This window comes from Oncorhynchus mykiss, chromosome 3 (genome assembly GCF_057628025.1).
Source record: "Oncorhynchus mykiss isolate SJ-2025 chromosome 3, ASM5762802v1, whole genome shotgun sequence".
Classification (NCBI taxonomy): Eukaryota; Metazoa; Chordata; class Actinopteri; order Salmoniformes; family Salmonidae; genus Oncorhynchus; species Oncorhynchus mykiss.
Window position 1 is genome coordinate 68,495,049 of NC_143024.1, and position 13,214 is coordinate 68,508,262.

General features: G+C 40.5%; 1 protein-coding gene across 1 annotated transcript; it reads left to right on the forward strand.

Annotated features, from left to right (window-relative positions):
• Positions 1 to 347: 347 nt before the first annotated feature.
• On the forward strand, positions 348 to 12,757 carry LOC110520266 (very-long-chain (3R)-3-hydroxyacyl-CoA dehydratase 2). Its single transcript, XM_021597449.3, has 7 exons — positions 348 to 582; positions 2,240 to 2,357; positions 3,234 to 3,252; positions 3,843 to 3,931; positions 4,538 to 4,659; positions 9,172 to 9,350; positions 9,758 to 12,757. Exons 1-7 carry the CDS (start codon positions 458 to 460, stop codon positions 9,835 to 9,837), a joined length of 732 nt encoding a protein of 243 aa, XP_021453124.1. The 5' UTR covers positions 348 to 457; the 3' UTR covers positions 9,838 to 12,757.
• The last annotated feature ends 457 nt before the right edge of the window (positions 12,758 to 13,214 follow it).

A 13,214-nucleotide genomic window follows, 5' to 3' on the forward strand; every position in this document is an offset into this window, starting at 1 on the left:
TGGAAGAGGTACGTGAATATTCCATTGTGCCTTTCCTCTTATTTCTAAGGCTTATAATAAAAATGGAATGGTTCGAAAACACATTACGTACATTACCACACATAAAGAACAACATGCAGCAACAGTGGTACATAAAGGACCATAACGATATTTATGATTTGTTTTAATTCGAAATATGGGCTATCCGATACGCACAGTATTTTGTTTGTTTTGTGCCAAAAACCCATACAAATCTACGGCATTAACAACTCAAAAGCAATCACTAAGCTAAAGTAAACTGTTCATGGTGATGTTTCGGTAGGGGGCGCGGGCTGCTGGTCCCGTAAAATATTGCGCAGGCCCAGTTTACGCCTTGCATTTCCTGATTTTGTGGACTGATTAGAAGAGTAGCTCTGCCTGATTGCTATTTTCTAAGCATCTGGCACACTATTCGGGCAGTGCCAAGTGGGGTTCAGTCATGTCAGCACCTGCTATGGGGACCACGAAGACGGCTCACAGTGATGTGGCCCCGAAGAAAAAGAGGGGACCGGGTGCCCTGGCTACGGCGTATCTGGTTATATATAACGTGGTTATGACAGCTGGGTATGTACACAATTCTGATACACTTCCTGTTTGACGAGAATGGGGTGCAAGCGTGCATGATCTGTCATAATTAATGTTATGGGAAGGCTCGCGCCTGCTACGAAACTCGATCTCCGAAATGTTTTTCTGGCCATTTTGCTCAATAATGCTTGTATTTTGGAAATAATGATAGGCTAATGATTAAATCATTCCCATGTGAACAACTCTGCTTCGCTGGCGACACGTTGTCGATAACTCGTTTCATTGTGCTGCCTTCAGCGACATTGCAGCATATAATTTCAGTCAAACACAGAACTAATGTGTTGTTACTTTGTAACAGCCTCCATCGGAAATGTATCAATTGTCTGTATTTGGTTACAGTTAGTTCTAGTGCGCGCCTACAAAACACCGCAATTAGCTATGTTGCCTAGAGTTGCAACTGTAATCGCGTAAATAATCAGTCAAAAGTTTGGACAAACCTACTCATTCAAGGGTTTTCCTTTATTTTTACTATTTTCTACATTGCAGAATATTAGCGAGGACATCACAACTATGAAATAACATTGCAGAATAATAGTGAAGACATCACAACTATGAAATAACACATATGGAATCATGTATTAACCCAAAAAGTGTTAAACAAATCAAAATATATTTTAGATTTTTCAAAGTAGCCACCCTTTGCCTTGATGACAGCTTTGCACCCTCTTGGCATTCTCTCAAGAGAATGCCAAGCGTGTGATGACAGCTTTGCACACTCTTGGAATGCCAAGCGTGTGCAAAGCTGTCATCAAGGCAAAAGATGGCTACTTTTGAAGAATCTCAAATCTAAAATATATTTAGATTTCTTTAACACTTTATTGGTTACTACATGATTCCATATGTGTCATTTCATGGTTTTGATGTCTTCACTATTATTCTACAATGTAGAAAATAGTAAAAATAAATAAAAACCCTTGAATGAGTAGGTGTCCAAACTTTTAACTGGTACTGTATGTAATATATATCATTTTAAAAAGGCTGTCATTATGTACAGTAATAGCTATTGTTCTTTATGCGTACTGCATGTAGTTTTGCAACCACCATTTGTTATTTTTTAATTTTTAATATAAATAGTTGTTTTGGCAAAAAAAGTTCTGACAGTATTTCTGATTTCACTCAGCATTATGATACAAGTTGTTGTGAAAGAAATTGCACAAGTGCAAAATGCTGGATGCGCTCCTGTCCTAACAAGTTAGGTGACGTTACAGTATACCCTCCCTCTCCCGTTCCTGGCTGGTGAGGTGATATTTTCCCTCTGTGATACTTACTCAGTTTATTGAGCACCAGCTACAACGGCTACACCGTGCCTTTTCAGGGGCTATATAGCCTGCTCAGTTTCTATTACTAACTTTAGTAGATTAATATCTATCACATTCAAAACCTGTCACTCCTACCAATCACGACTATTCAAGAATATGACTGTGCAGATGCCGCTTCCATCTAGGTATTAGGCCTACGTTCTGTGTGGTTGGACTGTTTTGCTTTACCCTGTCTTCTAAGAGTAAACTGAGGCTATTATTTCATACCAGAAATGTATTTCCACCCAGAACTCCCTGGAAAATAGTGGCAGTTGTTACTGAGTAGACTATCCTGGCTAAATAACTGAAATAAACATGAAATGTGTGTGTTCTTCCAGCTGGCTGGTCATTGCTGTGGGCCTGGTGCGGGCCTACCTTGTCAGAGGCAGCTACCACGGCCTGTACTTCTCTATAGAGAAGCCCCTGAAGTTTTTCCAGACCGGTGCGCTCTTAGAGGTGAGTGGATGTAGGCCAAGCCTCTGTTGTAGGGCCTCAGGGTCAGACCTGGGTCATGTTCATTAGGTACACTAGTAAAATATTATGCAACAGAAAATGGAAATCTGAAAACTTTTTCTTATTTGACAAGTTCAGGTAGAGCCCCCTTTATGTCACTTCCTTACAAAATGGTTTCTCCCCACTGAACAAAATCTGGGCTTTTATTCAGAGCACGTAACAGGACAGCCCCTTATCGCTCTCTGTGTGTGGTGCATTTGGTAAGTCCCCTACTGTATAAATACAACTTAATGGCAGGAATGTTCAAGCACATAGCACAGATGTATTTTTAAATAGAAACTCCTCCACAGTGACTGGCCTTGGCCTTCCCCCGCTCCCACCTCTGTGCTACTTACAGACAGCACAGAGGCCTAGCAGGGTGTTAGTGTGATCCTCTCCAGCCACACTGTAACACAGAGGGAAGGGATTAGGCCTAGTGGAACTCAAGCTCAGTCTACATGTTGCTCTTATTACAACTCCCTCCATTCATAAAAACACCTTTAAACACTGGGCATTTCCAGTGATTATGTTTTGACTAGTGCACTGGCTTTTATCTAGTCCTTGACCAGTAGAATGAACTGTCTTGGTGTACATATCCACTATCATAGGATTGACAGACTACCTCTTATTGCCATATTTAACCTTGATTCACTAAAGAGCATTATGAATCAGCTGTGAGATCAGAGTTTATAATTGCATACATTAAAAAAAAGTCAATTCGTCTCAAACTCATGTACTGACAATCTGTGTGGAGATACAATTAATTGCATAAAGTATTTACACTGACCATATGGTGTGACTGTATTTATGCTGAGTGTTTTTATTTTTATTTCCGTTCAGATATTGCACTGTGCAGTGGGTAAGTTGACGTTCCTCCCTCTTCTCATGGTCAAAGTTGTGTAGTCTCTACCGGTCATGTGGACATAAGCCCTACTGAGAGCCATTGCCTCAGATAGAGATAGCCTTTCCAGGCTGCTAAGATAAGCCTGGCCTGATGGTACTAATGTGATAACGAGCATGACCCTGCTCCATTGTGTTCGTTGCATTCCCGGTTCACAGTCCACTAATTATCGGGGATTTGAGGCTAACCTTTACCTTCATTATTGCAGCTGTCTGTCTCTGTCTGGACATGCGCTACCCTCTGCTGGACAAATCTAGACACTACACACATGTAGCCCACAGCTTAGTCAGTGTAATACAATTAATTTTGTAACTGGAATTGGTGTGCTCTATTTTTTGCTATCTTATATCAGCTGTTGTGTGCTGTCTACGAATTAATAGTCCAACACTTGACATACTTTTGCACAAATTTAAAATATGATGTCTTGTCTTTTCTTCTCATCATGTATTTTGCTCAGTATCACTGTTGTGAAGTGGTAAAGCTGTATTTTGAGGTGATACAGTACATATCTTCTAATGTGATGATCATGCTGTGTTCTCCTGCTCCAGGGATCGTTCCATCCTCTGTGGTTCTAACGGGGTTCCAGGTGTTGTCTCGGGTCTTCCTCACCTGGGCTGTGACACACAGCGTCCGAGAGGTATATCTCTTCTTCATCTAATCATTCAGCCCCCCATTCACCAATTATGGAACGAGCCATTTATTTTCCAGATAAGTTTTGTTTGTTTGATCTGTTGGGATATCAGGATGAATCAGCACTGTGAATTTGAACATTTGAAAGCTAAAATATTACGGAGTGAGACAGTAAGAAATATTCCAACTTTATAATATGTGGTCATGGTTTCAGGGGATCAATGCCCCTAGATGTTGTCTTCATCCCAAAGAAAGAGACTTGCTGATGCCTTAAGGTCTGTGAGCCTGAAATAGTGAACATGCTTGAAGCCAATAGGGTGAATAACACTAACATGTTTGTAAGGTCTGAAACGCTCTACTGCATATGTGTGTTTGAGTATTTGCAACTATGTTAATTTACAGACTGACTTTTTCTTTAAAATCTTGTGTTTACAATTCTCTCTCTCCCATGACATGCAGAGTTACAGCGTAGTATAGTTGGTGCAACAAACTGCACGGTTCTGCTATAACCCCTCGGTCTTCCAGTTGAATGAATCTACTACAAGCTATTGCATGCTAGCTTTGAATTGTCTGCCCAGTCTCACCCCTGTCTGTTTGTCCTGTCTGATCCCAGGTCCAGAGTGAAGACAGTGTCCTGCTCTTCGTATCGGCCTGGACCATTACAGAGATCATCCGCTACTCCTTCTACACCTTCAGTCTGCTCAACCACCTGCCCTACCTCATCAAATGGGCACGGTAAGAAAAGCTCCCCGCTCCTCCTGTTGGCCAACTGAATGAGAGAGGCACTCACTTCACATTGGAAAGAAGTGCTGTAGAATTACTTTGTGTGTTAAATTCAAAATGGGGGTTATAGCTATAGGACAGACACTTCAAAACCTTATTCCTTATGATTTATTATTATTATTTATTAATGTTATTTAATGTGTTTCTATGGGCCATACTTTTGACTGGTACTGTATATACAGTGGGGCAAAAAAGTATTTAGTCAGCCACCAATTGTGCAAGTTCTCCCACTTAAAAAGATGAGAGAGGCCTGTAATTTTCATCGTAGGTACACTTCAACTATGACAGACAAAATGAGAAAAAAAAGTCCAGAAAATCACATTGTAGGATTTTTAATGAATTTATTTGCAAATTATGGCATTTTGCATTTGCCAGAGAACACCAAGATTGGCAAATTCGCCACTGGCGCCCTGTGCTCTTCACAGATGAAAGCAGGTTCACACTGAGCACATGTTACAGACGTGACAGGGTCTGGAGACACCGTGGAGAACGTTCTGCTGCCTGCAACATCCTCCAGCATGACCGGTTTGGCGGTGGGTCAGTCATGGTGTGGGGTGACATTTCTTTGGGGGGCCACACAGCCCTCCATGTGCTCGCCAGAGGTAGCCTGACTGCCATTAGGTACCGAGATGAGATCCTCACACCCCTTGTGAGACCATATGCTGGTGCGCTTGGCCCTGGGTTCCTCCTAATGCAAGACAATGCTAGACCTCATGTGGCTGGAGTGTGTCAGCAGTTCCTGCAAGAGGAAGGCGTTGATGCTATGGACTGGCCCGCCCGTTCCCCAGACCTGAATCCAATTGAGCACATCTGGGACATCATGTCTTGCTTTAGTCCAGGTCTGGGAGGAGATCCCTCAGGAGACCATCCGCCACCTCATCAGGAGCATGCCCAGGCATTGTAGAGAGGTCATACAGGCACGTGGAGGCCACACACACTACTGAGCCTCATTTTGACTTGTTTTAAGGACATTACATCAAAGTTGGATCAGCCTGTAGTGTGGTTTTCCACTTTAATTTTGAGTGTGACTCCAAATCCAGACCCATGGGTTGATACATTTGATTTCCATTGATAATTTGTGTGTGATTTTGTTGTCAGCACATTCAACTATGTAAAGAAAAAAGTATTTAATATGAATATTTCATTCATTCAGATCTAGGATGTGTTATTTTAGTGTTCCCTTTTTTGAGCTGTGTGTGTGTGTGTGTGTGTGTGTGTGTGTGTATATATATATATATATATATATATATATATATACAGTGCCTTGCGAAAGTATTCGGCCCCCTTGAACTTTGCGACCTTTTGCCACATTTCAGGCTTCAAACATAAAGATATTAAACTGTATTTTTTGTGAATAATCAACAACAAGTGGGACACAATCATGAAGTGGAACGACATTTATTGGATATTTCAAACTTTTTTAACAAATCAAAAACTGAAAAAGTGGGTGTGCAAAATTATTCAGCCCCCTTAAGTTAATACTTTGTAGCGCCACCTTTTGCTGCGATTACAGCTGTAAGTCGCTTGGGGTATGTCTCTATCAGTTTTGCACATCGAGAGACTGAAATTTTTTCCCATTCCTCCTTGCAAAACAGCTCGAGCTCAGTGAGGTTGGATGGAGAGCATTTGTGAACAGCAGTTTTCAGTTCTTTCCACAGATTCTCGATTGGATTCAGGTCTGGACTTTGACTTGGCCATTCTAACACCTGGATATGTTTATTTTTGAACCATTCCATTGTAGATTTTGCTTTATGTTTTGGATCATTGTCTTGTTGGAAGACAAATCTCCGTCTCAGGTCTTTTGCAGACTCCATCAGGTTTTCTTCCAGAATGGTCCTGTATTTGGCTCCATCCATCTTCCCATCAATTTTAACCATCTTCCCTGTCCCTGCTGAAGAAAAGCAGGCCCAAACCATGATGCTGCCACCACCATGTTTGACAGTGGGGATGGTGTGTTCAGCTGTGTTGCTTTTACGCCAAACATAACGTTTTGCATTGTTGCCAAAAAGGTCAATTTTGGTTTCATCTGACCAGAGCACCTTCTTCCACATGTTTGGTGTGTCTCCCAGGTGGCTTGTGGCAAACTTTAAATTACACTTTTTTATGGATATCTTTAAGAAATGGCTTTCTTCTTGCCACTCTTCCATAAAGGCCAGATTTGTGCAATATACGACTGATTGTTGTCCTATGGACAGAGTCTCCCACCTCAGCTGTAGATCTCTGCAGTTCATCCAGAGTGATCATGGGCCTCTTGGCTGCATCTCTGATCAGTCTTCTCCCTGTATGAGCTGAAAGTTTAGAGGGACGGCCAGGTCTTGGTAGATTTGCAGTGGTCTGATACTCCTTCCATTTCAATATTATCGCTTGCACAGTGCTCCTTGGGATGTTTAAAGCTTGGGAAATCTTTTTGTATCCAAATCCGGCTTTAAACTTCTTCACAACAGTATCTCGGACCTGCCTGGTGTGTTCCTTGTTCTTCATGATGCTCTCTGCGCTTGTAAACGGACCTCTGAGACTATCACAGTGCAGGTGCATTTATACGGAGACTTGATTACACACAGGTGGATTGTATTTATCATCATTAGTCATTTAGGTCAACATTGGATCATTCAGAGATCCTCACTGAACTTCTGGAGAGAGTTTGCTGCACTGAAAGTAAAGGGGCTGAATAATTTTGCACGCCCACTTTTTCAGTTTTTGATTTGTTAAAAAAGTTTGAAATATCCAATAAATGTCGTTCCACTTCATGATTGTGTCCCACTTGTTGTTGATTCTTTACAAAAAAATACAGTTTTATATCTTTGTTTGAAGCCTGAAATGTGGCAAAAGGTCGCAAAGTTCAATGGGGCCGAATACTTTTCCAAGGCACTGTATATTATATTTGGGGGGGGGGGGGGGGGGGGAGTTCTTTGATGCTTTACACTAGAGTCTCTGTCATTCCGAGACGGTGGAAGTAGGGGTGCGAGCATCTTGAGAGAATGTGACTGCGCAGTTAGGCCGTTTACACGCGGTTCTTATCTTTTCTGCGACATAAAAGCTCACAGCACATAAAATATGCATCTAATACGAACTGAAATATTATCAGAAACGTGTTGGATTGTTTTCACAGGTTTCATATCCTTATAACCGTTCAAATTGATGTCATTTGGAAATCTTCCACTGAAAATCTTTTAGCTGTTTCAGATTATTGCATTTTCTCCCCGGTCCCTAAACGTCCTCCCTCCGCGAGATAAGCAGACATAAGAGAGAGAACTTTGTTGATTTCAATTAGATTATTGATGCGTTTATTCTATCGATTTAAGGCATTGTTGTGGTGAGTTAGGCTTTATTTAGTCTTTTAGGGCCCCTTCAGATTATTCACATTTTAGTTTTAACCATAAACTGGCACACCTGATTCAATTAGTCTTGACAAATCATCAAGGCTTTGACCCATCGAATCAGGTGTGCCAGTTTAGGGTTAAAACAAAAATATGAAACGTCTGGGCGGGCCCCGAGGAGAGGGTTGGGTAACCCTGTTCCAGGGCAACATGTAATGACAGAAGAGTTGCCTTCTAATTATTATAGGCCTAGACAAGTTGACAAACAAATGTCTTCCAAACATCAGAAATTATAAGAAGATATCTAGTAAAGAAAATGTTTTTAATCCCTTCTAAAAAATTGTTATGCCATTCCTGCTGTCATTATATAGTGCCTTCAGGAAGTAGTCATACTGACTTATTCTACATTTTGTTGTGTTACAGCCTGAATTTTCCAAGAACATGTTTTCACTTTGTCATTATGGGGTATTGTGGGTGAAAATAAATAAATTCATGAATGTTGAATTCAGGCTGTAACACAACAAAATGTGGAATACATCAAGGGGTATGAATACTTTATGGAGGCACTGTATATGTTCATAACAGAGTTATACGGGGCTGTATATAAAGAAACCTGGGCGTGTACGACACTCCATCCATAATGTGTTTTCTCAGTCTCAACCATGGCAACAAAGGCCTACTCATTGGGGAGGACCTTTTGTTGCCTGGTAGCAAATGATGATGATTCTTCTAATGTCAGCCAATGTTGTGGTGCTTCACTCTTTTCACCTTCAGTTGACTTTATAAAGACAGTTTGTGGTACATGACAGGTAGAGGAGCTGCACGATATGGACAAAATATTAAATAGAAACATTTTTTATGAATATTGTGATAGCAATATGAGAAAACAAGAGTCTGAACTTGGGCATGACAACAAATGAACACGTCTGGGAGGAGTAGTTTTCTATCAGAACATGCTTCCCCAGTCCCTATTAGAATATGCAGTTGCACAAACAACATGCAGCATAAGATCTGGGCCACCACCACTTGTCACCATGAATTGAAAGTCAGCAGAATTAATTTGCTACAGTAGTGATATTGCAGCCTCTTTCAATCTGTATATTGTACATGTCCATATTGAAATGCACTCCTTCCATCCTATCTCCAGGTACACATTCTTCCTAGTGCTGTATCCTATGGGAGTGACAGGTGAGCTGCTGACCATCTATGCAGCCCTTCCCTATGTGCAGAAGACAGGTCTCTACTCTGTCACTCTACCTAACAAGTACAACTTCTCCTTTGACTACTACACCTTCCTCATCCTCACTATGGTCTCCTACATTCCACGTAAGTCTCTCTGTCTTTCTCTCTTTCTCTGTCTCTCGCCACATTGCATCTCCCCGTCCTACTCGCTACAATAGTTCACTGATTTACTATTTCAGTAGTACACCAGTGATGTGTTGGATTGAGTATGTAGGGGAGATGCATTTCATGAATGACAAAAAGCGAACATCTAGACAAGCGAGCACTAAGTGTGAAGTAATGCATTACAATTCACTGTAAGATGCTTTGCGCTGTGAATTCTAATGCTCTACCTTGCACTTAGTGCTTGTTTGTCTAGATGTGGGCTTTTTAAATGTTGTGAAATAACTCATAAATATGTTTTAAGGTGTCTGTACTTAATTCTGCGTATGATTCTATGGTTACTTGTTTTTTTTTTATCTGACTATGTTGTCCTCCCGGTGTTTCCCCAGTGTTTCCCCAGCTCTACTTCCACATGATGCGTCAGAGAAAGAAAGTCCTGGCCCACGTGGAAGAGTACAAAACAGAGTAAACACAGCAAACACACGGCAGACTGATCACATCATGCCACGGGGAGGAGTGGAAAAAGACGAGATAACCTTTAAAAAAAGAAAAAACATGCCTGACCAATTAAATATGTCTGCTTGTTGAAATACCAAGAAACTCAACTCTTTTTCAGATCAAGAAAATAACATGGGGAATGGGGATGATCGATCTAACAATGGTTCTTGCTAATCAGTTGGTTCGGTTTTGGGCTGTTGCCTGGCTATTAAGATGCTCTTGTCATTTACAATATACCAACTGCTTTTCGTTTTCTTTGTCCGTAAATGCAGTTACCATGTTATCAAAATGCTACTTACTCAAAAACTGTTTTGTAAATGTGATGATGATCCAGTTCCGTTGCACTGGCCCCTTTGAGAGGCAGCAGAATGCTGTGCTGTTGCCTATGACTCTGGTCATAATGTGCTGAATGCACTGATACAATCAATGCCTTCTTCTCTCATAGTTCAGTAGAAGACAAACACTAGAACCCCCCCCCCCCCCCCTTCTATCCCTGGGTGCATCCCAACTGGAAGCCTATTCCCTATATAGTACTATTTAGGGAATAGTGTAATTTGGGATGCTACCATGCTTTGTGCTCTAATGAATAGTTGTCCTTTGTTAGGATGGATGGAGGGTTCCATATTTGTCTGACTCAACGGAGGACTATGCCTGTTTAAGTAATTTATTTCTGCGACTAGATTTTTCACCTGCAGAACTTCTGATCACATTCCATTTGGTGTAATAAAGCTTTTCTTTATTCTGTGCTTTACATAGTTTTGTTTTCCAATACTTATTTTCAAATACTCAACTAACTGCAGCAATTCAGTGCTTATTGTCATAAGATAGCTTTTTGCTTTTATGTTTTGGATTTTTTGTGTTGACAATATTTGTTAATAATTTGGACCATTTGGGTTTCTTTAGAATCATATTATGTTGATTGTGGGTTGGGTATTGATTTGTAAATCTTTGTTTGAAGTAGGGGTAGGCCTCCATGACCTAGAGTGGATAGTATGTCGATAAGCCAACCAGTTTTACAGTTACTTTGCTTTCTTGTGTATATTTTCTGAGGGAACTCATTTATTTACTCAAGCTTTAAACTTAAGGTGGTTCTCAAATTGTCATGGTGTGATGTTGGACCAAGACACTGGTGGACATTGCCTGGAAAACATGTTGAAGGGTTAACCACAAATGAGCCAATACTCACACTTTATTTATTGACTGTTTGTTCTGAACTACAGTAGGGTGCCAGGACATGCACTGTCAGACACTGGGCTCCCGAGTGATGCAGCGGTCTAAGGCACTGCATCTCAGTGCTAGAGGCGTCACTACTGACACCCTGGTTCGAATCCAGGCCGTGATTGACCCTATGGGACATAGGGCGGCGCACAATTGGCCCAGCGTCGTCCAGGTTTGGCCGGTGTAGACCATCATTGTAAATAAGAATTTCTTCTTAACTGACTTGCCTAGTTAATTAAAGGTTACATTTAAAAAATAATAATATAAAAACAGGACGCTTGCATGGACACGAGTCCATTAGATTAGAGAGCTTGTAGTCCTGCATTTCCAATGACTTAAAGAGGCAATCTGCAGTTGCTACATTTATTTTTGACTTATAAATTAAAGCTATATACATACAATAGGTATCTTGAAGAATATAACTTATAAATGCCTTATGAGCTTAGTTCAACTGTTGTACCCCATCAGAACCCAAAATATAAGCTTGTTTTACTCCAATATTTGTTAAAAATAGAAATATAAACAAACACTGTAAACTCAAAACATCATTTTGATATCATGGATGATCAGTCCTTGTATCCATAGCCCTGTCTATGAATTTGAAAGTTGTTACATTTCTCCATTCCTCAGCTTTTTACCAAAACAGTTGTGGGGTGCCTGCTTTGTTAATGTTTCAACTGCGGGCTGGCTCTTTAAATCTAATAATGTAGAGAGTCAGGCGTTTGCGTGTGTGTGGTTCAGAGTTTTTGTCCACCTCTGACTCAGGAGAAGGTAACTGAGTACAATGTAAAACCTTAACGGTTATCAATGTGGATGCAAACAGTAACTGCACTGCATTAACACTGAAAACTCTAATAATTTGGTTTTAGTTTTTCCTAATAAATTGTTGTAGAACTAATGTGAAAGACAAACTAGATTTTGTGGACTTTAGCTTAATAGAAAGTGTTGAGGTTGTGTTGTGTTTGAGTAGTGATCACCCTTTTGCTTCCATGTCTGTGGGACTGCATCTCACTGCATGCAGTTTTAGACATTGATCAGGAGTTGCCTGACACTGGTATTGCCCTGATGCTCTTTGGGATGTGTAACAGTATGTTTATTATATCCTGAATTACGCTGTGAAAGGCCTACACTTTGCAAGGGATTCTTCCCCGACATAATGTTTGTTTTCCTCCCATTCTTAAAATGTCCTGCTGTCCTGATAGTTGAGTTCCTATGTTTCTGTTCTTTGTTGGCCTAACATGTAGTCTACACTCTTATGAAAGAGATGAGCAGCAAGGTGAACTGAAGATGCCTTTAGTACATCAACAACCACCCAACATCCCAACTAACTTGATTTAACATTGCCCTGGGCCTACGGTATCGGAGGATGTTTTGTAAGCATGGCCAGGATTGTTGGAAACTTCCTCTAGAGGCAGGAGTGCAACTCTGTAAAATTGCATGTAGGAGGAAATAAATGTCCATTCATCATTCGAAGTGGTGATACTTTGGTATAACTTACAGTATGGAAAAAGCATGCCACAATACTACTCTACACACTGGTTCTACTAAACAAAACTACAGTATGTTGATCTTTTTGATAAAAAAAAATGTTTTGCATGGGACCAGCAAACTTTGTATAAGTATGATTAGTTATATAACTATATATTTACAATAAACTTAACATGGAAGCAAAAGAGATTTCCTGTTTTTTCTCTGTATTTTGATTCTTGTTTTGATGATCTACATCTATATGGACTTCTGTGATCCAATTAGTGTACTTGTGTTGTATGTCTGTCCTGTCCGTCTGTCTGTCTGTCCCTACAGTCTGTTTTATTAAGTGTGTTATTATTTTACCTCTCACATGATGGCAGTAGTGTTCTACACCAAAGCTATGTATGCTAATGTTGGACCCTTTCACCCTTGGTAAATACCTTTATTCAGTAATTTTTTTTGCAGGTGCCAGTGCAGGTGTGGATGACTGTGTTTAGTGTTGTATTAGGATCCCCATTAGCGGTTGCTGAAGCAGCAGCTACTCTTCCTCGAGTCCACATAAAACATGAAACATGACATAATACAGAACATCAATAGACAAGAACAGCCCAAGGACTGAACTACACACATTTGCAAAATAATTTGATCCCATAATCAGAT